Raw genomic sequence first — 26,860 nt, 5'->3', positions numbered from 1 at the left:
TAAATCAATTTTAGATTTATGCAGTCCCGAGGAAAGTGGCTAACTAATTGCTCTGTCACCGACGAAGGCAAATATTGAACGCCTGCATACATTATGAATTCATCAACAAGTACTCAAGTCATCTTTAAAAACTTTAACTTTAGAGTTCCGTTTCATAATGCTTTAATTGTACTTTTGGCTTTTGTAACTTATGATATTTTCTATTAACCAAATAGCGGCCAACAAGGTTAGCCTTAATTTTATTTAATTTATTTATTATCTGAGCTGTCACGAAGTATGAAAGAATTTTAAAGTAAATTTGTGTCACTTTAATTCAGAGTCTATAAAACAAACACTTTCAATAAAAGCGTAAATTTGATCTTTCCAAATTCTAAAGCTTTTGGAAAATCCGAAAAATTTGCCATGCTAATTTCAAATCAAATTTATGATTACCACATTTAGCATAACAATAGTTTGACAATCCTAGAGAGCAAGTCCAAGTATCCAAACTAGTTGGAAATGTCTTTTCGTTTTTTTCATACTTTGCTGCTTTATAGGCGAGATTTGCTTTTCACATGCAAATAAATCGGCAACAATGTTGGCATTCAGTTGACAAATTTAGCATTTTTAATGGAGTTCGGGTGTTTCTTTAGGGGCTCCTCCACCTCATCCACCGCTACAAAGCTTATTTTTCTGGCCGTTTGATTCCATTTTAATTATTATACTCGCTTGTTACCCCCTACACGCTTTTATTTATACAAATTCTTTACGCTCGCCGTCGTTGTCTTGTTTGGGTTTTTGTTTAGGGACAAAGCCAGATACACAAACGAGCTTTGGCTTTGGATTTGGCCATAAAACAGCTTGTTGTGTGGCGAGTGCGACTGCCTCGAGGCGTTTTGTGGGCACAGCCCAGAAAAAACCGAAAATTCAAACACAAACCCAAGCCCAAGCCCAAATCCAAACCCAAACTCAAGATTTGGTTAGGGAGGGAGAGGTATAACCTCATGGGTTGGCCAGTAGCGTAGTCCAAGTTCGTGAACAGCTGGGGGAACTCAGGTAGCGCAGGTAACTCTGGCAAACGAGGAGAGCAAACAAGCCGTGTCCTAAAACAAGCGAAGATATTTGAAAGCAGAAAGAAGCGATATCTCTACAGAGAAAAAAATCTATTAGACAATGGCATCTAGTAAAAACTGTTACATAACATTCAATTAAAGTATTAAACACATCCATAAATCTACATTTTCTTAATTAAGTTAAGAAAATTTAATTTAATTTCAGTTAACTGAAAAGATAAACCGATATATAAACAAGCTTTAGAAGCATGATTACATTACTCAAATATGAGTATATTTCCAAAAAAGTAGTAACTACCTTTTTATATTTGTTTCTCTTAGTGCAGATTTAAAATCAAGCCATGAAGGCATCTTTTGGGCTCGTTAAGCACTCGGAGTCTGTGGCTCTCGATAAATTTGGCCGTAATCTCGATAATGATTATGTTTGCATCGTTTTTGCTCGTTCCCTCTTCTCCGGACTGTTTTCCTTTTGTTTTAAAGATTTGTGTTTTTAAGTCTCTGGCACGCATGTAATCGGAGCTTATGTGATAATGAAGTTGTTGTCTACTGGTGTAAAATTACTATGGGGATATACGAAAGTTCTTCTTTTCGGCCCGAATTTTGCTTTATACTCCCTGGTCCAGCTCATATATCAGCATAATGAAGTTGGACATTAATGGCGCAAACGCAACAGGTTATTTACTGTTAGCTGATTTGTTTAAAGCGTCGAATCCGCTCTTTTGTATTTAAATGCGCGTCTTAGTCGCAAAACGTGTTTTGTCTCGCGTCGAATGGAGTGGATTGGATTGAATTGGAGTTGAGTTGACTTGACACCTTCCTATGCATATTAACCGCCTGTCCGTTGTCAAAAGAGGTGTCATAAGCGAAATTTATATCGCTTCCATTTACGGGGATATACCAACATCAGGATTTTATGAAAAATCTTTTTTATTTTGGTTTGCTATTTTTTTTAAAGGAGCTATATACGTCATATTTTTTAGTTCTTGGTACATTTTTAACTAAAGAAATTGGCTCCTTTACTAAGACCTAATAATGAAAAAAAAACTATAATTTCAAAAGAACAATTATTCGGCCACCCGATTCACAACCATTGAAAAATATTTTGTATCTGTCTCAACTAAATCCTTTTATATTTAGGGTGGCAAATAACCACCTGTCAGCGGCCAATCGAATGGCCAAGTGGAAACGGAAACTTGTGGGAGCAGCCACACATCAACGCACCCGGCTAAATAAGCTGTTTGCGCTCAGTGCAGGCTTGAATGCAAAATTAGTCAAGCGCGCAACTGCATTTACCGTGAAGGTGAGCGAGTGAGTGATACATGCAAACACAAACACCGTCGCAGAACGCAGGCAATTCAATTTCAATATGTGGCAAATTATAACAATTGCCCAGATCCAGCGGAGGAACACACTCACACGCACCTCGGCAGCTGCGGTTGATTGCTGAACTGAATCGAAGAAGGCGTCCAAGTTCCGGAGCGGGGTACACTGGCCAACGAGCTACAGAACTCAGGGACACCACAGGTCATTTAAGTTTATATTATTTTATAACTGAAATATTTTTTTTAGAGGATTTCAATATAAAACGAATTAATCCTTGGTTGCAATCAAGGCAATAAAAACTTAATTGTTATTATTTTGAACAAAATTAAAGTTTTGTAAAAAAAAAAATTTTTAAGTTTTTAAAACATTAATAAGCTACTACATAACCTCATTAAATGAGTCTTGACTTGTTATAAAAAATTTTACTTTTAACGATCTAAAGAAAGGATTGTAAAATCTATCGAATCTATTGTCTTGTTCTTACCTTTAATAACTTTTTACGAAAAAACCAACTACATATGTGGCTTTTCATTTTCTCAAAATATAAATGTACAGACATTCAAAAATGTTAACATGGCTTACAAACTTTTTAACCAGTGTAGCTCGTGTTCAGCACCAAAGTTATTACGCATACCAAAGGTAATAAGCTCGAGTCATGGAAATTGTTATCGCTTTTCTTGCCGTTGTTGCTGCAAATTGTTGAAAATTGCCAAGCCTCCGTCGGATGATGAGGACAAACCACAACCCAGCAGGCATATAATATGTATTCATATGCTTTTGTCCAGGTATTCGAGAGTGACATGCCGATGGAGATGAATCGCTCACAGTTATGGTTATATGCCGCCTGTTGCATGTGGCTGGGGCAATTTAGTATCTTAACACGTTACAAATAAATGTCATTATTAAGATGGCATGGCATACTATACCACATACTATCTTAATGGCCGACATCGTGTGTGAATAAGTGTGCGAAAGAGCGAAAGAGCTGCACAGATATATAGAGGAAGTTGTAGCCCAGTAAGAGAAACGAGCGGATGCCGCTGGAATTCTCCCTCGTTTGTTGTTAATTAGCATGCATCAGCCATAAGGGAGAAATTAAACACAAACGGCGAACAATTTGTGTATCAACACATTAGAGAATGATTTGTTGTTGCTTTCGATGTGCCCTGCAATAACCCCGGCCCTCTGGCCAACTCAGAATGAATTGCCTACCCATTGTACCAATAACAAAAGTGCCTATTGATAGATTTTAAACACACGCACTCGCAGTGGCTTTAATGAATTGTTCTAAGATCTAGTTTTGTTTTCAAACTAAACTTAATATTCCACTTTAACCCTTTTTAAAACACACAACAAATCTTTAATTATGTTTTAAAAATGTAGTTAAAGATACTTCAATCATGATTCTTCGGTCAGAATTTTACCACACTTTTTTTCCTGAGTGTTGTTTATATATTGTTTTGTGGTTACTTAACTTTCTGCTCATTGCTGCGTTGGCGGTGCAGTTTAATTTTGCATTGCCTTTTTATATGAATTTATGGCAACGACTTGATAAACAATTTACAATGCTTTAATACTGCTTTGGGCTCAACACAATCCCATTCGAATTTTCCCCACCAAGAACGTGGAATTTAATTCTTTTGCCAGTCGTTTTGGTCGTGTTTGGGATTTACGTTATCGAACTCTTCCCTTTTGTCGATCAAAAACCATTAAAACAAAGCACACACCATCTGTGTGATAAATTAGTTTTTGTAGTTTTCCAGTTCCAGTCGGGTTTTCGACCTATAACTAATGATGTTGATGAATCTCGGTGATGGCTGGAATTCGGTGTCGTGATTTTATTTATTCGTTAGCCAGAAAATATATTTATGCTGCCAGTCTACAAAGTTTTGATTGGCAAAGCTAAAGGATCTTATATGAAACAAAAAGAACCAGACAATAAATATTTAAGCAGCATTAATTTATCGTTCGACAAAAGTTAATTAAAAAATCAGCCAAGGCGTTTTCGCTTGGGCCACAAATCATCCAAAGTGTCACTTAAATAATGGAGAAGAAGAAAAAATACGGCTCCCGACAAATTAGTATGCACAACAGGTTAAAAATTGACAAACGCCAGTCGATGGCAGCTGCAAGCACGAAAAAAAAGAGCAACAGGAAAAATGCCAAATATAGGGGGTATAAAATAATAAAAGCCATAAATAAACTTTAAATTGGTTTTTTCTAGATAGGAAGCGAACGAGGTACAAGAGTGAAATAAATTAGCAGTCCGTCGAGCGAAGACCGACTATGGACTATGAAGAAGAAGGATCTGCCAACGAGCTGCGAATTAATGTTTCCTCCCAGCAATATTAGATAACGAAACCCGAGATTTGACCATATGGAGAGGAGATCTTTCGCCCGAAAAAAAAAGAAACTCGGGAGCCAATGAAACGTAAACAAGAACGGCAGTCAGAACAATTACACGAAAACAAAGAGCAGTCAAAAGGCCAAAACAAGCCAAAATAAAAAAAAAACCACACACACACACACAAAAAAAGTAAAAGAAAAAGAGGAAAACATTTCTGGCCAGGTTTGTTGATTGTACGGATATGTGGTGGAAGGCACGCTGGGCCTGGCCTCTAAATGACCGGCTTGGAAACGAGTCACAAGTGGCGGCGTGGCAGGGAACCGGGGGGAAAGGGGCATCAAAAGGGTCTGGGCCATGATTTGGGGCTGGGTCTGAGCCCGGTCTCGTCTCTTAACGATGTGCATGTTTATGCGCTGCTCTGCTGCGTTGCAGGCAACGCACGAACGCCCGGACATTTAAAGCAGTGGAAGCAACAGCAGAGCTAGCAGAACCAGCAACAACTCCGGCTAGAAGGTAGACAACATCAGCGGGAGCGGAAGAAGGGCCAGGTTAGGGAGCTTGTTAGCAAGGGAGACATGGCCAAGATGCTGCCTAGCGATGGGTAACTTTAGCGCACTAAAACTATCGTTTATCTTGATTTCAGTTAAGCATTTCGGACTTTTTTTCTTTTGAATAGCGATTAATTATAGAAGAGGCCAAATAAGTTAATATAGTATGCAGTAAGAAAAATGACTTTCGAATAAAAACTTTGCGTTACCTTCTTTTATACACCTTTATAAAGGATACAGTTTTTTTTTGTAATCTTTTCAAAATGTCAAACATACATTTTTTGGTTTATTTGTTAAAACAAATAGTTAATTTGGAGTTTCCGTTTCAATACGTTTTGTATTCCTGAAGCTAGCATTTAATTACAACTCCACAACGAACTTGAGTTTGAGATTATTTTTAGTTTTACAGTTGGAAATCAATTAAAGTTGAATCGATAAAAAAGCCTTTTTGTTATTATTCCAAATTTATGAGATTTCCATGAGAGTCCATCTAGGTATCTGTGACTTAAGTTGTGACTGAGATCTCAAAAATATAACGCCCATCCCTAAATGCTCCCGGAGTCGAGTCCCCTTGTTTTTATTTCGGTTTCTCGTTCAGTTCGTTAGTTGGCCAAAGCCAACGGCTATGTTAAGTGGCCCATACACACAGATACACACACATACCAATGCACGGCAAACAGGGTTGCCTGCGCGCCTCCAGATATGCAAATTGGTATAGAAACTTAATTACTTGCTGACATGTTTTGGGCCTTTAAATTGCCAACTTGTTTGGTAAATTATAGTCGTAGAATTTTATCCGCACTTACTTCATGAGCAGCTGCTTAAGCATTATTCTTACTTTTATCTCTGTAGTTAAGAAATGATATTATGATGGTGTCTGGATCTTCCTAGAGATATCGGATTGCTCAAAGTAGCAATCAAAAAGCACAATCGATTTTGTTGGAAAAATTTTGCTATGACCATATTTAATTGGCGTTGATTTGTGTTTTAATAATTGCTATTATTATCCTATTATCATTAGATATTTGACTTCTTAAAAATCGTTTCTTTTACAAGCAATTGAATCGTATTTCTCATTTGTTGTGGGCATGCGACTTAAATGATGCCAAGCCCGATGAAACAGCCGTCTAAATTGTGAATAAAGTTTTATGTGCTATTAAAAAATCCCTCAAATAATAAACACACTCGTAAAATTAATGATTTGCCATGTGAACAACTCGTTTAAACGTGAAGAGTGGAGTGTGATGTGCGAAGGAATCGGGATGGAGAACCAGCTGGGAATGCCTTTAGCCTATCGACGTTTCCCTTTTGCAATTAACATTTGTGGAACACACGTAATTACAAGATTACGATAAGTGATAAGCGTCCCGCAGGAGGATGTTGGCCAAAAGCAGTTGGACGGGTCGCGTTGCTTTTTTTTTGTTGGTGTTGTGGCAGTTGCATATTTGCATAAGCAGACCACGCTGGATATGGTATCCAATTTGCTGGCAATGCCAAAACCGATTACGCCAAGCACAGAGCATAATATTCTATATATTTAAGTATATCTTTATAAAGTTTTAGTTCAATCTCCTTAATACTTAAACGCTCTTATTCTTAACATTAACATTCTTACATTTTGAAGCGATTTTTTAAAAATTATTTAAATACAATTTTATAGTAAAATAATTTACAATAATGTACAGTTTAATTTAAATTGTAAGTAACAATGCATTTTTCTCAGTGTTAAAGAATTCCACCCATGACAGAGGTCAGTGCCAGGCCAAGCCGCCCACACAAATCAGCTGCCTGAGGAGGGCAACGGCGTTGATGAGGATGATACGATGATACGATGATGCGATGATGATGTTGATACTGCTGCTGCTGCTGCATTGCAGCCAATCTGCTGGCCAACACAGATGCATTACACAAGCGCACACATTCATTTCGGACAGACCACACCACAACATTATTGTTTAAATTGCAAAGTGATACATTTGTGCCGGCGGACCGAGAGTTTGCCTTTGGTTTTAGCAGTTTGCATTCGGAATGCGGATGAGTCCCATGATGATTGGGTTGGTTAAAGCCCAATTGTGTTTGCTATGCGTTCAGCAGCTTAATTGTGCTGGTTTTCAGTAAAAGGATTAATTTAAGAATGTTTTCGTTGCGATTCCTAGGAGGCCATTATTTTATAATAGTGCATAACTGATTAATTATCAATTACAGAAAGTTTTAGCCAGCTTAGGGCAATATAAATTAATCCCTAAATCACAGCTTTAAATCATGTATACCCCTTTTGCATATATGTTAAGTAAGCTTGAACTAATTTTAGTTAATTGTGTTATGCATTTTGAATTGGACAATTTGCAGACAATTGCGGATAATGGTCCCTTGATAATACCCGAGAAGAAAGATAAAGTGTCGCAAGTGTTGACAGACATTCTAAGCCAATGTCAGCGCTCGTGGAAAGTGGAACTGGTGCACACATAAATGAAATCAAAATCAATGTCAACAACAGTGAAATGTCGAGTGTCCCGCGGGGATGCAAAGGATGTCAGGATGTCGGCGGTGGGCGGTGGATGTGGCGTCAAAGGCGCCGTCGCCTTTGAAGTGCTCCCATTACTACTAAACTGGCGTACTACGGCGTAGTAAATAGAAGCTAAAGCAAATAGCGTCGTGCTCTGACGTAAAAGGACCAAAAAGGAGGGGGAATACCCCACACGGTATGACAGCGGAAAAAACGTCAGTAGCTGCAAAAAAGAACAAGGTTTAAAAAAGTGGGTGGGTGAAAGCGTGGGTTTTTCAAGGAGTATGGGAAAGAGAAGCAAATCAACGCAGGCAAAAACACTTTGTGCGCGCGTCAAAGTGTTAAAGAAAGTAAGTACCCCCCACCCAACCGCCCACACATACACACGAATGAGAGCAAGGAAAGATGGAGATGGTTTTTCCCGGAGCTTTGTGTACATATTTGATGCGCTTTTTTTCACCCGGCTCGACAAATTTAAGTTTTCGGCTTCCTTTTCGGGCGGCGGCTCCTGCTTTGTGGGCGCCCCAATGCATGCTGGAGTACTCCCAACTACGGACTACGGACTACGAAACTCCGGATTGCAACTAAAGGAGAGGGCGAAAAAACGGAGGCTTATCTTTCAGCCAAACACTCGAGCGTCCCCTTTTTTTGGGGCTTAACGATGTTTGGACGGCCTTTGTCCATTTGCTATTTCCATATTGACTTGACCCGTAGACGCCCCTTCCAATTCTGTCCTTTGTGCCTTATTATAAGCCACACTGAGAAACAATGTGCAAAACATTCGCATAGGTTAGCTTATGGATTTGACTATTTGTTAAAAAATATAAAATAAGGCATTGTTAGAGAAATAAATTACTTTGCGGTATGGTTTGCATTTCTTCAACGCTAGAATTTGTTTAAGTAAGTGAAATTAAAATTTAGTATAATAAAAAAAATTGTTATTTTGATTGCAACATTTTTAAGTAAGAAGATAATAAAATTTATAAACTCGCGATCATAAAGATAAAATTTCCAAAAACTTTTTATGTACAAAAATATACAATGTTGACCATTTATTTTTCTTTGTGCATGATTTTTGCGTCAATGCTTTGTGCATTTGAAATATGCCGGCAATTACCGGGCAACTTTGGCATATTACAACTGCTGAATTATTAGTGAGCTGCTTTTTTCAGCTCATTAGCGTCGCATCTAGTCGGAAAAGTGTTTTGAGGAGCCACGAAGAAAGGGGTACTAAATTATGCGCAGTGCAATCAAGTTGAGTGCGTACTACAGTCTAAATAAGTAGTAGTTGTTTATTCATAAAAGCATTGCGCCGACAAATTGTCAGCCTTTGGGCTTTGACAACACGAAAAAGAGCTTAAAGGAAAACGCAAAGCGGTAAAAGGACTGAGCAAAAAAGAAGTGGCTAGAGAGGGCAGAGGGGAGAGAGGGAAGCTCAAAAGTGCAGTTGAAACCACATAAACAAACGAATACAGTAGACGCCCGAAGGAGTCAACACTTTGGATTAAAAGTCTTAACATATTGCACGTGACCGTTTGTAGCCAGCACGACTGGCTCGACTTTAACAGTTACTAGAATTTAATTTAATTCTTTAAGTTTCTTATAAGGCTGCAAAATTATTGAAGTATTGACCTTTTGTAGATATTTTTAAAACTTATTTAATTATGGAGATTTTTTTCTTTATTTTTAGGTATTTTAACTTTTTAAATCGAAATTCAGTTAAATATCTGGTATATTAAATTTCAACATATTGTCATGATGTTAAACTCCCACTTTTTAAAAATATCATAAATTTCGTAAAATAAGTCATATTTAAATTGGAATTACCATTTGTAAATCAACTATAGTTATTGGGTAATACCTGTGAAATGAATGCCTTAAAGCGGAGTAAAGGAGAAAGATATCAAAGCCCTATTCCTTTTACAACCTCCCTACTCCTGTGGTTTCAAACTTACACCCCCGCTTCTCGTCAAATTAATCTAAATGCCATCAAATACTTTTCAATTCCTTTGCAAAAACGATGCCCTTTGTGCGAATTGAAAGTAGAGAACTTACCATTTTTGTATTGCCAACTGTTTGAGATGCCAAAGCAAATCAGTAGAAAGCCGATCAGCACATGTCGCCATCCCACTCCCTTGTTAAATGTCGCGCATTTCGGCGCTTTCGTTGTCACATCTTCATTATTTGCTATAACTTGGCACAATTGAGGTTCGATTTCAGCAGACTTTATGTGTGGCTCAAGAGCCATCTTATTTTGGAAGCACAATCACCGAAATTTTAAGACATTTGACGCAAAAAATTAGAGATGACGCGACCCGATCGTTTGTCTTTTGTTAGGCGTACATAATCACACGGAAAAACTGCAAGTGGAAAAGAGACGAAGTGTTAAAAACAAGTCGCACAATAATTAGTTGTTGTTGTGCACTGAAATACACTGCTTTAAGAAAGTTTTTGGAAATTGTAAAAGTTTTAAGACAAACTTTTTTTGTGTAACAAGATTTTGTTCTCTTTTTTTTAATTTGTAAACTTTGTTACACATTGTTTTTTATTTGTTTTTTATTTCATTTTTTGCAAGAATCACCTCTGTTTATTTGGCTTTTTGAGGTATTATTATCTACACTCTTCTAAAAGACAGTTTCCAAAACTCAAATTGTGTTTGACATTTCCCAAAAATATCGAAACTAAATTGAACGAACTATGTTGTAAATGTTTTTATATAAGTAAAGTTCAAATTATCTACTTTGTTCTGTTTGAATTTTTTGCATTTTTTTCTTCTTGGTTTGCTATTTATTTGGTTTAGTAGTTTAGCAGAGCGCGGGAAAATAAGTTCTCTTAAAAGTATCTTGTGTTAACTAGTGATCATTTGGGCAATTGTATGCTCTGCATTTTTCAAAGGGTGTTTTGTTGCACAGTTTTCAGCTCTTGCTGTTGTCAAAATGAAATTGAAATTTTGATTCATTTGCTGATCAGTGTGATCGCCTTGTTCGCCTGTGTGCGTGTTTGAAATTGTTGTTGTCGTAAAGTAGCGAGTGATAAGCAATTGTGCAACTGTGTGTGGGGAGACCCCCTCCCCCTGGAAACCGCCCATCTGGTTGCTAAATTGAAATACTGTAAATGATAAGGCGACTTAGTAATTAGGCACCTTTTGGCGCTTCCACGGCGCAACAAGCCGGCGGTTGACGGTGTATGCAACCCCCAAAAAAGGCGCTGCTGCACTTTCCAATGGAAAATTTCACGACGACAACCAAAACAAACGCAGTTTGCCGCTGGAAAATGCAGCAACAAGGTAATACAGAGAGAGGGAGGGAGACAGAACCACACACGCACACAAAAGAAAACAGAACGTCTTTCAGGCAGGCCGTAAATTTAGATGCCCGAAATCTCTTGTTTTGTTTTTAGAACTATTTGATACACATTCACACAGCAACAACACACGACGGCAACAACAACAGCTCGCACGCTGCACAACAAACTCGAAAAACACGTCAAATTCCTAAGTATCAATGTTTAACGACCGCTAAAAGTGTATTAATCCTGCCCGTTTGGTTGCCAATTGTTGTTTAGTTCACGCAACTCGACCGATCGTAGCCATTTTGTGGTTACTTTATTTTGTAAATATTTGATTTACTTTTCACTGAGTTTTCCGTTCTCCGTTGCCGTGTTTTTCGTCTCGCTCTCAATGTAGAGGTGGATAAACTTCGATGCCAACATCGATGTCTACATCGATTATGTTGATGTTTTCTAAACATCGGTCTTATCGATATTTGGCGGGGCAACATCGATGTTTTTCCATCTCTACTCTGCTTCCCCTCTGCTGCCCAATACTCCCCGCTTTCCACAGAGATCCATCCACCTTCCACTATCCGTGGAACGATAGGCCCATAAGGTTTCGCCGTTCCAAAAATTTTCCCAGATAGTCTACCGTTAGAAATTGACGGACTATTTATGTGATAGTTTGCCGATGTATCTGCGGTGCAACCCTTTTTCCACGCAGTCCATCCCTGAAAACCGTTGGGATTTTGGAAAATAGTGAAACTCCGTTTTCCACAGAGCTCATCAAAACATAAGCAAAGATGTTTAACCTGTTGACTTTGTTGGTCAAATTTTAACGGCAGACAATTTGCGGAATGTTTGGAACGGCAAAACCTTATGGACCTTCCCTTCAACGGATAGTGGAAGGATGAAGGATCTCTGTGGAAATAGGCTATAATTAACGCGATAGTTTGCGGATGTTTTTTACAACGGATGGACTGTGTTGAAATAGGGTATTAGTGTCTAGTTACACTTGGGAAAAAAGTGCGTAAAATTGCTTCATTCTACAAAATTGTTTGGGTATTCACAAAATGTCTCAATGTCTGCAACCGCTAAAAAATTTTCAGGAGCTACTGGGTTGCTGAACTGCTGAAATTTCACCAAGTTGAATTCTGTATTAGTAATTGATGTGATATATTCTAATTCCCTGTTTATTTATGTTAAATTTGTCCACGATTCAACAAACAACTTTAGCTTTTTCTTTACAAATCAAAACAACGAAAAGCTGTTTAGACGCAGCAATATCGATATCGATAGGAGACGTGCGTCAGTGTAACTTGGCTATAAAACAATGAAAAAATATTAATTTAAACTTTGGTTTGAATAGCCGAAGTTGTAATATCCTTTTAGCAATTGCACAAATTTAATATTTTTTTATGGCTTTATATTTTACAACAGTACACTCTGTTACATATTAATAAAATTAAAGGCGTAATTCTAAAATGTCTAACCATTACTATATCTTAAAGAGTATTAAAAAAAATTAGAAAACAGCGAAGTTATATTTTTTGTATTTGTTTTTCCGACTTGTATACTACCTGCAAGGGAAAGACAACTTTTAGAAGATATTCATAGATCGACTCTCCTAATGATGCTGATCAAGAATATACATATATATTTTATAGGGTCGAAAATGTGCCACTACGTTGCAATCTTTTGAATGAAATTACAATACCCTCTCCAAGGGTATGAAAATTAAAATGTTATTATTTATATCTTAAAATAGTTAAATAATTCAAAGTAATTTTTTAACAATTATTTTTAATAAAAGAGAAAAGATCAGCTACATATTAATATTTATAATCTAAAAAAGGATTTAAAGTTAAAGTTAGTTACCTTACTTATGATTATGATTATTTATAAAAACTGGAAAAAATATAATTAAAAATGTTGTGCTTCAATTAGTTTTTTTTTTTTCATTTTAGTTGTCAGAAAAATGTAAGTTAAATTTTTGTACACGATAATCTGTATTTTTGTTACGCTGAACATTAATTTTAAAACAAGTGAATTACTTCTAAAGGAACACATCTACAAGCGCTATGTGTGGTTGTCCATAAATTGCAATTCCGACCACAGCAGCAGGGCATTCGGAGGAAGGGGTCGCGGCTGTGGGGAAAGCAACATTACCGCCTGCTTCTCCATGTCCACTTCGGTTCTAAAAATCACAAAATTAATTATTTGAAATTTAAAAAAAAACAACTTGAAGCCAACAGCACTTACACGCAACAAAAGCCGGCGACATTGGTGCCAATCACTTCATCTTCCACGGATTCGGCAAAGCTGAGTGCCAGCACATGGTGAATGAGGGCAGGTGTGGGAGTGACGGCCACCACCTTGGTCTTGTTGTCCTCCGCCTTCATGCCAATTGGCATGCAAGAGTCGGGCAGCGGCGGCGCCCCAATCTTGTAGAGTCGCAGGTCTTGGAACTTCACTTCGAAACTGAACGGATAGAATGGTGCTCTTGCGTTTCCGTAGAAATACTCCTTGATGCGCTGATCGCGCGCCTCATGTCGCAGCTCTTTGCTACGCTCCACGACACCGCCGCTCTTGGGCAGCAGCACCACATTGACACTTTTGGGCACATCACGCAGTAGTTCGTTGTAGAGGCGCTCCTGGTCCAACACGAAGATGGCACAGGCTCCATACGCTCTGGCGGCGTGCAACAGGTGTGCATATCCGGATCCCTTTACCCAGCCGCAGGTGTTGATTATAATGCCGGAGCTTTTGGCTGGAAAGGAAAGAGGGTATTGCATTTAGATTTTCTATTAGGTGGACTCCAAATAAAATGTATTTAACCTTTCACAAACTGTAAATATTCACTTACTCCGCTTGTTGCTACTCAGAGCCTGTAGCGTAACCTCGGCCATCTTGGAGACGACGGCATTGTACAGCACACTGTTCCCGCTGGGCGTTTTGTGGCCAAAGTGGTAGACCAGCGGCGCCGTCTTGGCGAATCCTTCCTCGACGCTCGCTGGTCGTTCGATGAGGATGGTGGCCACGCTGCCCGAAATGGCAATGGAGCCCTGGCCCACGTCTAAGTCGGCGTAGAGTGGACGACGACCCACGCGCACCGCATAGTTAAGCAGGATGCGGCACAGCGTGCTCTTGCCCACGTCCATGGGCCCAACGACCATGGCCACTGGACCGCGGCGATCCTTCTCCTCGGCCTCCGTGCGGAATTGCTCCAGGGCAGCGTGGCAGTTGACGTACTGCACCATTGGAGTCTCCTTGGAAATGTAGCACACGTCCATTTTGCCGGAGACGTGCAGCACACAGCCCTGATACGTGAAGATGGCCACCTTGGCGCCAATGCCGAACTCGTACTTCTTTTTCTTCACCAGCTCCGTGCCGAACATCTCCGCAAAGCCATTTACAAGCTGAAACAAAATATTAAAGTCTATTAGATTCTAAGTATTCTGTTGAAAGTCGGCGGCATGTCCAACTTACGGATACCAAGACCTTGGCGTCCTTCTGCTCAATTTCAAAACGCAGCTCGGAGTCGGCCTCCAGCGTGTAGTCTTTGCCATGGTCCTCCGACATGATTGGATCCTCTGCTTCTCTGAGAATTTGTTATAATAGCGCAATAAAGCAAATATTCGAAAAGGTAAATGGTAAACAAGACGCCAGTGTTGGGAATCGCACTAGAATCAGCTGGGCACAATAGGTGGGTATTAATCGATATGCAAAATGTCGACATTTGTTTTTCTTATAAAATTTCATTTAAAAAAAAACGTGATAGTAATAGTAGTTGTCTAGTAAACACTATTAAAAAATCCTTAAGCTTATGTTTGGTTTTCCATAATTCGGTTTTGTTATTTATTTTTGTTTTAATTTTCTGTTTGAATATAATCGGGCGTTAAAACTATCGATGTATCGATAGCGGAAATGATTTTATAATGAGCTATATCATTGTAGCGTCTGCCCACAGCCGCCAATTGTAAGACGTCTAGCTTTTTGCCCCGCAGGTCAAACGAAAGTCAATACATTCCTATTCTTTCATATTTTCGAATTAGCATTTGTTCATTTAACTAAATCAATTCGTAAAACCCGCGGATGCATCTCCATACCAAAAAAAACCGAATTCAAATTCCTCTAAATACTTAAAAAATACTGAATCACAACCGAATTTACAATTAGGCTATTAGATATTTTCGGTCCTAAGACATTCGGTCACACTGCGCTAAAAAAGCGGGAGCGCTTTCAAAAAAAAGAAAAAATAAGCGGTGTGTTTTCAAGCTCCAAACTCGCCGAACTAGAATAATGCCGAGGAAAAGTGAAGCCAGGCGCACAATGAGAGGGTCAAAGCCGACGCTGGGCGACACGGACGCGGAGAACGACGACGACACGGCTTTCCGATCGCCGGACCCGGAAGATGTCACCGACTATGGCTTGGAGTTCACCAGCAGCCGCCTGGAGCTGCAGGAGACGGCCAATCGCCGCTGCTCGACGCTGCGCAAGCGCTCCGACGCACGTCCTGCGGACACGACCTTGTCGAGCGACGAGGAGGATCAGGAAAATCGCCAACCGGCAGCCAGATCGGCGGGGACGCGCCGGATGGCCCATCAGCAGGGGAGCCGCCCCTTAGCTCAAACCCAGCAAGCCAGGACTCTGGCTCCAGCTTCGGCTTCAGGCTCACGACCAGCCGCTGTTCAGCCACCGCCCCGGCGACGCAAGCCCGGCAATCCCATGAGCAAAGCCCAAAGGATGGATCGCGAGATCCGGCGGCTGCAGAACCATCCCGGCCTGCTCATACCCAAACTGCCGTTCTCACGCCTGGTGCGCGAACTGATCATCAAACACAGCCAAGGAGACCCAATGCGGGTCACCGAGGGAGCCTTGCTCGCCATGCAGGAGTCCAGCGAGATCTTCCTGACGCAGCGGCTCACCGATTCCTACTTGCTCACCAAGCATCGTCAGCGCGTCACGCTGGAGGTGCGCGACATGGCGTTGATGGCTATGATTTGTGACCGGGCTCATTCTTAGTCCAGTTAAGTCATCTAGCCTAGTTAGTAGTAAGAATGTTGCCGTTTTAAGTTGAAATCCTGTTAAGTTAACTGTACCGAAAGTTCAAGGACCAGAACGAATCTGGATCGGCATGTTTAAGATTTTAAGTTTTTTATAATATATATTTCCACTTTTGTAAGACCCAAACTATTCTGGTGTAATTATTATTTCAGCACATATATGTTCTTCTGTACTCTTTTTGATTTAATTCATTGCCGTGACATGAACTAACTAACTAAATAGGCAACTGTACATAAGTATGTTATGTATGCTATGTTATAGGAAACCTACTTCGACAATTGTATTGTTAATATGTAGGGAGTGCGAAATATATGAAAATAACAGTAGGATTTATAAGCATTCACATGCCGTTTTCATTTTTTTTAGCCTTGCATGGTATCGGACCGTTTTAACCAGTTGTAGTCACGATTTTCAGTTCTACACCGGCAGAGGATACTCAGTTTGTACGTCTATATCCTAAAGCTGCTATAGGAACGACCATGCTATAGCTATTAGCAACCTTTAGTTGTTTTTGAAAAAGTTTTCGATAAGGGGTTTTTCATTAAATATAATCTATACGATTTTGGTCGAAATCATCTATTGCTTTCAGTGTAAGAACTATTAACAAAACCGCTGTGAAACTAATTTTTAAAAATCCAGGGAAAATAGCTGTCACAGCAGTAATCATTGCATTTCTCTGTTAAAAAACTATATCCTATGGTTACATTGCAAAATTCTATGGATCGGACCACTATAGCTGCTAAAGGAGTTATCACGTCAAAGAGGCTTATTCACATTGTTTTGTTAAAGAACGATATCCTTTTGATTACATTGACATTAGAACAATTTTGCCTATGATATTTTGTAATTACTGCCAGGGATTATAAGCCTTGGAATGTCAAAGTTTGGTTTTTATTTTGCATCCTAGTTAAAATCGTTAAAATTTCTGGGAAAATTTTGTTTTTTTACACTTTTTAATTTATTAATCAATTTTACGCCATAAATTTCTGGAGAGATCTGACAGAATTAAGCTATACGAATTAAAGTTAACTAACCAAGTATAATTTTTTACATATACATTAATCATCTCTAATGATTCGCTGTGTTTACAAAATAGTTTGAAGAATTTTTTCTAAATAAATGCAACTTCACATCTAAATTTTTCTTAGTAAACTCTTGATAACTAACGATTATACTCCCAATTGAAAAGCGTGGTTTATTTTTATTTTTAGCAATTCGTTTTATTTCTAGTTCTTGCTGTTTGTTTCGTCTCCAATTTCTTGTACAACATAAAACATAATCCATAATAGTTTAACTATAAAGTTTGCCGGCCAGCGCCGTACGAGCTACAAATATAAGTTTTTAGCTAGGATTAGGATGCATAAGATGTAGTCACGCGAAACGCACTAAAATTATGGGCCTAGTCAGGATAGGTAGTGCGCTTTTTGAAATGAGTCACCATTTAGAATGTCGCGGCCCTTCAGACGACGCCGATGAGTAGGAGACTAAGCACTAAAACGAGTAACATGAATAGATATACTGGCCTCGAATGAAAATCGTAGCTGCGCGACTTATTTTGTTGTCTTTAGTGGGATGGATCGTTCGCCAATGGGTAATGATTGGCCGTGGCCTCAGAACTTAAACGTAAATTGAGCTTTCATCGAGCTATTTTTAGGCTTATTCTGCTTTCTTTTTTTGGCATTTGCACAAGGGTGATTTAGCACAGTAAAAATACTGCAATCTGGATTTATTACAACTTACACAATCATACAAAATATATATTTTTATTTATATATTTAGCCATGTAATTGATATCGGAGACTGCAACAGTTCTTTCTCCCATGAGTCCTAGCCACCTCGAATTCTTTGACTTGCTACAACAACGTGTTGTAAACTATATCCTAAAATGTAGGAGCAACCGTTTGCATCGCTCTTTCGCTAACGTTTCTATAGGTTTTGTTTTGTTTTGTTTAGTTTTTTTTTTTTTTTGTTTCATTTTGTTTGGTTGTGTTTCTCCTTTTTTTGTTTAAATATCGACGGTGAATTTTGTTGGGTTGTGTTAACGGGTTTGGTTTGTATTAAATTGCGCTCCGCCTGCTCCTACGAGTATCCCACGGCTCTAACGACGTACAATTGTAAAAGAGAACTAATTAATGTAGCGGGGAAGGCAGAAACCTAGTGGGGTTTGCTCTTCGACTTTCGATGCGCGGTGCCGCCGTTCTTGTCCACACTGCTGCCAAAGTTGCTCTGGCTGCTCACGGAGGCGGTGGCCGGATGCGTTGGCACGCCCTTGGGCGTATACGGTATCCGGAAGAGATCGATGCGCAGGTGCTGGCAGATCTCCAGGCACACCTGGGCACAGTAGCGCAGCAGATCCTGGGTGCCCCAGATCAGGGTGAACCACAGCAGCCAGATCTCCGGCACGATGCAGTTGAAGTACTGGTTGAGGAACAGCAGCGCGGGGCCGAGCAGCGACCAGTCCAGGTAATCCATCTCCGACTTGGTCATGTGGGCAATCTGCGGGAGAACACAACAATTAATAGTGTTTCTTCAATCTGATTTTTTTCGTTTTAATTGGACTGAATTGTAAATAACAATGGTATTTTGTTTTGCCAGTAAAAAAATTATTTCTCTTTTGGCCCAGCTTGCATAAGTTTTAACCATTTTTTGATATAATGCAGGCTGTAATCTACCAACGTGTTTATTTGACTTTAATTTGAAATCTTTTTTTTTTTGGAAATAAACTTATAACTTTAAATTGTTTTCAGAAGTCTTTCATTAATATTAGTTTTGGCCCCACTTAATTTATACAGATTGAACTTAATTCTTTTGGAAAACTTACAACTTCTGTTCAAACAGAAAAAACCCTTCAGATTTGCTTAAAATCATTTCTCTGATCAAAATCAAAGCACTATGGCATGTCAGCTTCAGCTGCAGTCCTTCAACTAATGAACTTACCACCAACTTGTTGGTGACCTTTGCGGCCACCATGCCAAAGGCCATGATGTACACCGAGGCGTGCTCGGTGAAGATGTTCTGCGGCGACTTCTGGGCGATCATCAGGGCGGGCAGCACCACCAACGTGAGCGGAATGCTGGGCGACAGGACACTGGTGCCCTGCAGGAGTACGGAATGGGTTCAATTAGAAACGATCTTGGGATTTTTGCTGCACCCTTGCAAAGTGTCACCGTTGACGGCGTTGTGCGTGTGTGGTTTTGGACTTTAAACGTTTTTGTTAGTTAATTGTGAACTGCGGCACATTTTGCAAGGGTCACAACAAGGCAAGTGCACAAACAAAAGTGAACAAAAATTCTTTTGGCTTTTGGTGTTTAGTGTTCAGCAATTTCCCCTTCACAGAGCATTTAAAAAAAAAAAAACACTTGAGGGGAAATTGCGCTTATAGATTGGTTTATTACATGTTTTATTTACATGGTCTAGCGCAATTGGGCGGGTGTGTGGGTGGGTGGGTGGTGGTAGTGGTGGTGGATTTGTTGGTTTTTGTGGGTTTTAAAATGCACATATGACAGTATAAAAAGCCAATTTACCATACAAAGTATAAAGTATCAAAAGCAAGCAACATGCCATCACCAAAAAGTAAAAACTACGAGCTACACAAATAATTATACTAGATATAGATATATAACGAACATTGAACGTGCACTTGGATCGATAAAGATAGCATTACTCAAAGTAGTTAAAGGCAAGACGTTTGGGGGGCTCTCAGGTCTCAAATTGTGTGCTACTGAAGCCGATTTACAGTGCGTTTAAACCACATTAGACATCAAATATGTATGTTCTTCCAAACGCACTGCACACCAGGACAAGGACGAGACTATCTCTGTGGGCGTTTTTCGGGAGCAACTTAAACGTTAAATTCTTACTGCAACCGACGATCCGTTCTTGCCACAACCCTCTGTTAAAATGCATTTGGAGTAGCGCAGTGCTAAAACAAAGTCAACGCCGCAGGCCACATAAATAGGCAGAAATCGAGTTTCGCAGTCGTAGTACGGTAGCTGCCAATATCAAGGTTTATGGGGAATTGGATCGGGTTCGTTTGGGGTTGTAAAACGGTATTGATTGATTGATTGATTGATTGATTGCGTGCGGGAGAAAAAAAGGCGCACATTAATATTTCATTTTGCAATTACGGAGCACTTGTGGTTTCCCAAAAGTCTTTCGATAACAGAAGTGTGACTTAAAAACTTAAAGGTTAATTTTTTACAAGCTCCAAAGACACCAAATATGTAAATAATAATTATGTTTGTTAAACTTAAACTTATGCTTAATGGTGCCATTAAATTATTATTAAAAATACCAATAACTGTCGTTCTAATAGCAACTAAATATAAAGTAATACCACATTAAAAACTAACTAAGCCCAAGCAGCATGCTTTATAATATGGCATCCATTCAATGTTGTTGCAATAGTCAGTATGGGAAATAGGAAATGATCGAGTGCGAGAGCCCAAACCAATTTCCAGAGCCCTCCACCGGAAAAGCTGAAACTGCAAGCCATTTCCAAAGTCCAAGTAAACGGAAAATGCAAATCGAATGTTAGTAGAGAACCCAAAAGCAGAACCAAGGATTAGTTAAAGATGTTATGGCTGGGGCTAAGGATTAATTGATGGCCACCTTTCGAGTTAGTCTGTTAACTGGTTTGTACTGGTTTTATAATAGTTTTTCGCCTCATTATTGCGAGAGGAGGGTGCAATGCTTACAGCAACTGTGGAGCCGTTTTTGCCACTGCCGCCTTCAGTAAACATTTTTAAGAAATTGATTATATTCAAGGTATAACCGAATGTGATAAATATTAATATTGTATAATTCCATGAAAGGCCCACGATTGGTATCTAGTAAAGATGAAAAATTGCAAGAAAACAATAAAATTTAGAGTCTTTGACTACAATCAGAGGATGAGAAAATTTTGTTGATAAAATGTTTTTGGTTTTGGTTATAGAGTTTACCGAGTGTTCACAGTCGGTCAGCAACTGTGAACACCCAGCAAACACCTCTTACTTACAACTATGCTTAAAGAAAATACATAAGATAGAGATTGAGTAGTTTAGATATTACTTTTGGGGTTAAATAGGTAAATCCAAAACCGAAAGACAATATAGACATAATAAGTAAATAGAAGGACCAATAATGTCAAGTGGACATGTGGACAGGGCAAATACATAGATTAATTGTAGGGACAACTAAGAATTAACTTAAATTTTGCATTCAGCAGCCTCCAATAGTTATTGTGTGTGTGTGTGTGTTTTTTTTTTTTCTTTTTTTTTTGTTTTAGGCATGCTTTTGTCTTGGCTCCGAATATGTCAAGTTTGAGTCGTTTCAATAGCAACAAAGCAGGATTATAATTTTTGCAGCAGCTGCGCCGTTTAAACCAAAGACACATGAACAAGAATCAAAAACGGCACAGATTAAATAGGCAAGCAATTTGGGGGTTAAAGAGTGGGATAGAGGGGTTAAGGATATCCTCACGCCACGCACCTTCCTCGAAACTCAGCTGAGCTGGTCAGCAAATAGAAAGCTAGGTGAAAACTGAAAACTGAAAACTCTTTTTGTTCAGATCAATTTCTTTTTCTTTGAGAAGCCAAAATATTTTTTGTTTTGTGTGTGTGTATTTGTTGTAGTGGTAGTAGTTGTGTATTGTGTGCATGTGTGAGTTTTTGTGTGTGTGTTTGTTAAGGACTTACAGCAACTGTCGAACCATTCTTGCCAACACCACCGGCTTTAATGACGGAAAATACATAAGTTAGGGAGATCAGACCGCACACAATGGTCGTCATTGCCGGGCCATACCAAAGCTCTAAACTGCCAATTCCGATCTGAGTGTTATGTGTGTGTTTTGGTGTCGGTTTGTTAAGTGTTTTATTGGTCACGACAGGCATTGCATTTCGGCAGGTTTGTTTAGAGAGCGCGCGCAGTACGCATAATGTACATAGAAGTAGAAGGTATTAGACATATACAATTACTGGACGTGGTTAAAGTTTAATAAGAAACTATTCGGAAAACTATAAGTTTATCAGAGAGTTCTGTGTGTTCTGTCCTGGCCTTAAAAACCTATGAAACTTCGTGGTTTTAAATGGGAACTTGGGGGGCTGGGAGGTTTAACTCAAAACTAAAATCGCTAAATCGCCAAGAACGAAACTTAAGGCAGCTGAGCCGAGCTTAATTCTAAGCAGCCTAAATGAAACTCGAACTCTAAACTCTAATGTAAACGTAACGAAATAAAACTCTTAAAAATACGCTTAAATATCTAAAGAAAATATAAAAGGGTATGCGAAAAAAACTTCGGGAATAATCAATTATTCGAGGGTCTTCGTGGGGTGACTTCGGAACCACTCCTACCTTGGTCAGCCAGATCTCAGGGCCCAGCACAGCCGACACCAGGTGAATGGCTATGATCGAGAATTGCGCCTCCGTCACATCGATGCGTCCGAAGCGCATCGTTCCGGACACGTACGTCTGCCAGTGGGCGCAGTAAAAGAGGGCTATAGCACAGAAGCACTGAAAGAGAAGTCCGGAATTTATCTTGTTCTGAATGTCGTACCCCATTAGCCACTCACCTGGAAGAAGAGCCAGTTGGGATAGTGTCCCAGTTGGCAGGAGATGCAGGCCGACACGGCCACGAACACCGTCGATATGGAGTCACAGCCGTGGTCGAAGAGCTCGCCCAGCGGCGAGGAGGTGTTCGTGCGACGAGCCTGCTTCCCGTCGATGGAGTCCAGACTCTGGTAGATAAACAGACCCAGGGCGCACAGCAGACATGTCCAACGTGGCGGAGCGTCAACGCCATTTGGGCTATAACTAAAGTTTGGTATGACAAAACAGAGAGTTAATAACTTGCCACTACAGAAAGTGATTGGCCAAAAAAAATTGTACAATTGTTCACACCCAAAAATATAAGAGTGGAACTATAAAACAATTATTAAACATTTAAAGTAATGTTAAAGAATTTCCCTTCATATGGTCATAATGCATATTTATTTATTTTTACCACAAGTTTATTTATTGATTTATGCAACATATCCCTTATCCTTAGTACAAGTGTAAAAAGATCAGAAAAGAGAAAATTAGAAATATATTCATTAATTTTACGTATATAGTTAATAAAAATCAGCATTAAGGTCGTTGTTCATGCCAAATAATGGGTTAATATTAAACATTTAGTTCTTAATTTGTTGTTTTTTTTGTTGCTCTGGTATATGAATACCAAAAACAGAAACAGTTTTTTAAAACTTTATTAAAACATCATTGACTTAAAGAAGTATTTGTATTTTGTATTTGTATTTATTATAAAGTTTAACCAGAAATTTTTGAAATTAATTGTTTTTTTTTTTTTTTTAAAGGAGCTGTGATTTTTTTAAGACTTTTTCAAATGTAACATTTATTAAATTATTAAATAGTTTTTAATTTGATTTCTTAAGTAAAATCTTGCATATACGACCCAGATTTTATTGATTAAAAGCTGAGTAAGCAAGCTGATTCATTGCAAAGCTATCCAAACAGACGTTGTGCAAAACGTTGGCAAATTAAACAAAAACCTAATAAAATACAGTTTTCTTAAAACTTCTATTCTAATTGTTTTCTGTTAAAGTTATTAAACAACAACAAAATTAAAACTGTTTCACCAACCGGTGAAGCTGCAAAGCGTACAATTTCAAACAGTTTTGTGCATTTCCAAGTCAATTACCCACACAGACTGACGTCAGTGAGCATAAGATCGCCTGATGGGCAAAGTTCCAAGCTGAATTTCTTAATTGTCTCTCAGGCTAAGTATAAAATCACTACTTTGCAGCAGACACATGTCGAACATGCCCGATAGGCGTACCGCTATCGCCACCACCGAGTCGCAAAATCAGCTGACTTTGCGGTTCCGGCTCGGAAATTCGGCACACAACAACTACTACGGGCGGAATAAATAGTACACCTGATTCCAGCTGAATCATCGTGCACAGATTGACACTACTTTATCGAGTCCCACTGACCTAGACAAGTTCAGCAAAATTCGCAAGCGGGCTGGCAACAGTTGTGTTCGCACAATATTATTAAAACAAATACAAAAGTTGCACACAAAAGTAGAATAATAATGGGTAGAGTGCAAATAAAAACCGGTCTGGTCTTTTTGGCGAGGTTTTTGTGAATGAATATATAGATCCTATAGCATGTATTTTGGTCTAAAAATAACAGAAACCGACACGTGAGCAGCATTGAAGGTGATTCATATGCTGTGGCACAGAAGTAAATGGCATGTTAACGCTCTAAAGCAATCAACCATAATGGGGCGAAAGTAGGGGCACGTGGGTTTGACCAAATTGTTGGTTTATTATTATTAAATATCCTAAAAAGCCATAATATTCCACATCTTTATTTTAAATAATTAATTTCATCTGACTTTTGCCCCTTTTACTTTTGTACCCTTGACTTAAACTTGCAAATATGTGTTAAAAACAACAGACTTTCAGCAAATTACTATTTTTTCATCGCTAACAAACGCAGTAAGATAAGATTTAGAAACATATAACGAGGCTTTGTCTATAGAACTTCAAGCTTTTCTCCACATCAGCAAGAGTGAAAGTCTCTCTAAAAATAGTTCTTGTAATTGCCACTTCTTTACTTTGTTTACTAGGAGTAGCGGAACATGTTCAAATGTTGGACTTTGCTGGAAAGACCCATAAAAATCAATTAGAGATGCAAATTGTCATTCTAATTCAATCAAAGGTATCCCAATTGAAAGGCAAACAATTGGAAAATGCAAAATGTGCCCCCTGGGTTAACTCATGTGACCCCTTGCCTTCGCAAAGTAAAACTTTCTCATAAGTTCTTTGCCGCCGCGCTCTTTTACACCTGTTTGAATTCAATGCAGTATTTGACGACTCTTGGGATCCAAGCGCTTAGCCCGCCTTTGTTTATTTACTTATCGTTTAACAGTGCGGTTTTTGCAACGCCCTCAGACTAAAGAGATGCGTCATAATACGACGACAAACGACGATGATTGCGATTACATATATTTCGCGCAGTCCGTGTGTAATGGGTAAAGTGGCGAGACGCCTTCGCTATCTTATCGCTGGCATAGTTATAGTGTGTCCAAGTTCTGGAGAGGCGGTCCGCAGTATCCGTCACTTTCGCGCCACCCCACCCACTGGTTTAGTTAGTTAGCGTAGTTATGGAATGATACGCTATCACGACGCATTATGAAACAAAATCGGCTGTTCGCCTGATTTTCTTGTTGTTCGCTGTTCTCCTCAAAAACAAAGTTACTGTCAACGTTTGAGCATTTAGCTCGAAGAAACTGTAATTATTTGGGCTAAACTGCCCTTTAAGTTAACTGCTTGTCAAGAAAGTTGTATTGCAGTAATATCATTTAACTTTTTTTTTAGTTAGCCAAATCATAGATATTTTACAAACTTTTTATACTTCACAAAAATTAGTTTTTGCTTAAAATAAAAATTATAAAATCGAAAAATATTTAAAAATCTACTAACATATTTTAAAAATACAAAAGGGTGTTCAAATTTAATAATGAATGTTTGCCCTTCTATATATTGGCTAGTTTAAACAATTCTTTAAAAGGAATATATGTATGTTATCTGCGACAATTTTTCTCAAAGCAAAGTAGCTAAACTACCTTTAGAAATAAACAAAAACTTTAAAAATCTCTATTGTTGTTCTCAAAACAATAACAGTGAAAGTAATAGCAGAAAATAGAAAATTGTTTGCAACGAAACTGCCAAACCCAAGCAAACAGATCCGGCAAACTCAAAATGACAAGTGTGACAGTTGAAGGATGAAAGAAAACAGCTGTGCAGAGCCCTAATCCCACCAATTGTAGTGGAAATTTCCTCGCCAAAAATTTGATTTTCCCAGGGTCAAGGGTGTAAAGAGGGGGGGGTTACCGGCGAAAAAGACTTTTGGGCGGTGCGGGGGCTCACCAGATTAATATGAGCGTAGTGACCACATTGACAATCAGTCCCACAATGGTGATGAGATTGGGGGCCAGCCAGAGGGGCGTCTGGGCCACCAGCCAGTTCCACCAGGGCTGCAGCAGCGGATCGAGGAGGCTGGCACTGGTGCAGGAGTACTTGTGCTCGCTCAGCTTCCTCAGCTGCTGGGCACTCAGGATGTGCTTTTCCCGATAGGCGAGCAGCGGCATTTTCCTTCGAGTTACGCGCTGCGTTACGTGCGAATGCGAATCCCTGACGCGCTTTTCGCTTTTCACGTTTCACTTTTCACTTTCCTCTGACCTAGCGGTTTTCCCTCGCGCGCATTTGTATACGTGTTCCTCGCTGCGCGCTTATGTGTGTGTGTGTGCGTGCACCTCCGCTTTTCCTGGCTATTTCCACACGTGGACCACAATGTTGGCGAAACAACGACTCGCGCACTGGTTAACGGGTGAAAACTGAGTAGTGGGCGGCCTCACGGTTACGTGGATGTGCGCGGCGACTCTGCACTTGTATGTTTACTTAACAAAATTAACTTAATTGGACTACCGTGCCGTGTAGTTTTTTTCTCAGTTCCATATGACGGTGTGACCGTGGCTGTGATTCACAAATATGCCATAAGAGCTTCCAAGTAATAATATCAGAAAAATACCACAAAATGCTGGTGGAAAACCTTGCTACGAATTTAGCAAAGCTAAATTTAAATAATGTTAAAAATTGTAATAACAGCTGTGTGAAAATTTTAAAGACACTAATTGAATCTGAAAAAAGTTAAGGAATGCATACGTTAAACACAAAAACCATTTATTTCCGACCCTGAC

At 39.2% G+C, this 26,860-nt stretch overlaps 4 protein-coding genes across 9 annotated transcripts in view; 1 reads left to right on the top strand and 3 right to left on the bottom strand.

The window, feature by feature from the left end:
• LOC128255535 (low-density lipoprotein receptor-related protein 6) overlaps positions 1–11,461 on the bottom strand; it is a 30,803-nt gene extending 19,342 nt beyond the window's left edge. Inside the window, exons 1-2 of one of the 2 annotated variants that reach the window (XM_052985189.1) lie at positions 11,405–11,461; positions 9,832–10,136 (exon numbers count right to left, since the gene is read on the bottom strand). In XM_052985189.1, coding sequence (XP_052841149.1) covers positions 9,832–10,024 — 193 coding nt within the window. In that variant the 5' untranslated portion in view covers positions 10,025–10,136; positions 11,405–11,461. The other variant, XM_052985190.1, reaches the window with a different exon arrangement.
• Positions 11,462–12,971: 1,510 nt separating this feature from the next.
• LOC128255550 (protein CLP1 homolog) lies at positions 12,972–14,734 on the bottom strand. The gene is made up of 4 exons (XM_052985210.1): positions 14,536–14,734; positions 13,913–14,465; positions 13,309–13,816; positions 12,972–13,243 (listed from the first exon to the last, which is right to left on the bottom strand). The coding sequence occupies exons 1-4, from the start codon at positions 14,626–14,628 to the stop codon at positions 13,126–13,128; spliced, it is 1,272 nt and encodes a 423-aa protein (XP_052841170.1). The 5' UTR covers positions 14,629–14,734; the 3' UTR covers positions 12,972–13,125.
• Positions 14,735–15,225: 491 nt separating this feature from the next.
• Positions 15,226–16,313, top strand: LOC128255348 (histone H3-like centromeric protein cid). The gene has a single exon (XM_052984896.1). It carries the CDS (start codon positions 15,349–15,351, stop codon positions 16,069–16,071), a length of 723 nt encoding a protein of 240 aa, XP_052840856.1. The 5' UTR covers positions 15,226–15,348; the 3' UTR covers positions 16,072–16,313.
• A 1,495-nt stretch (positions 16,314–17,808) lies between these two features.
• On the bottom strand, positions 17,809–26,650 carry LOC128255359 (cholinephosphotransferase 1). 5 transcript variants are annotated; one of them, XM_052984911.1, is made up of 8 exons: positions 26,031–26,650; positions 22,665–22,905; positions 22,447–22,605; positions 21,792–21,923; positions 20,811–20,942; positions 19,974–20,105; positions 19,051–19,209; positions 17,809–18,609 (listed from the first exon to the last, which is right to left on the bottom strand). In XM_052984911.1, the coding sequence occupies exons 1-8, from the start codon at positions 26,249–26,251 to the stop codon at positions 18,268–18,270; spliced, it is 1,518 nt and encodes a 505-aa protein (XP_052840871.1). In that variant the 5' UTR covers positions 26,252–26,650; the 3' UTR covers positions 17,809–18,267. The 5 variants fall into 5 exon arrangements, with proteins under 5 accessions (XP_052840871.1, XP_052840872.1, XP_052840869.1 ...); XM_052984912.1 differs by lacking the exon at positions 21,792–21,923; XM_052984909.1 differs by lacking the exons at positions 19,974–20,105; positions 21,792–21,923 and having other exon boundaries at positions 26,031–26,649.
• Between the last annotated feature and the right edge of the window lie 210 nt (positions 26,651–26,860).

The sequence above is a fragment of the Drosophila gunungcola genome (genome assembly GCF_025200985.1).
Source record: "Drosophila gunungcola strain Sukarami chromosome 2R unlocalized genomic scaffold, Dgunungcola_SK_2 000011F, whole genome shotgun sequence".
Taxonomy (NCBI): domain Eukaryota; kingdom Metazoa; phylum Arthropoda; class Insecta; order Diptera; family Drosophilidae; genus Drosophila; species Drosophila gunungcola.
Note: the sequence above shows the minus strand (reverse complement) of the source record. Positions and strands in the feature narration are given on the sequence as shown.

Excerpts from the sequence above, each read along its gene's own strand:
- LOC128255550 (XM_052985210.1), bottom strand. The coding sequence starts at position 14,628 with ATGTCGGAGGACCATGGCAAAGACTACACGCTGGAGGCCGACTCCGAG. Across the intron at positions 14,466-14,535 it reads ACGCCAAGGTCTTGGTATCC|CTTGTAAATGGCTTTGCGGA; the intron begins GTAAGTTGGACA and ends ATTTTGTTTCAG. Across the intron at positions 13,817-13,912 it reads TCTGAGTAGCAACAAGCGGA|CCAAAAGCTCCGGCATTATA; the intron begins GTAAGTGAATAT and ends TTTCCTTTCCAG.
- LOC128255359 (XM_052984911.1), bottom strand. The coding sequence starts at position 26,251 with ATGCCGCTGCTCGCCTATCGGGAAAAGCACATCCTGAGTGCCCAGCAG. Across the intron at positions 21,924-22,446 it reads CTGAGATCTGGCTGACCAAG|ATCGGAATTGGCAGTTTAGA; the intron begins GTAGGAGTGGTT and ends CATAACACTCAG. Across the intron at positions 20,106-20,810 it reads AAAACGGCTCCACAGTTGCT|CTACCGTACTACGACTGCGA; the intron begins GTAAGCATTGCA and ends TGATATTGGCAG.
- LOC128255348 (XM_052984896.1), top strand. The coding sequence starts at position 15,349 with ATGCCGAGGAAAAGTGAAGCCAGGCGCACAATGAGAGGGTCAAAGCCG.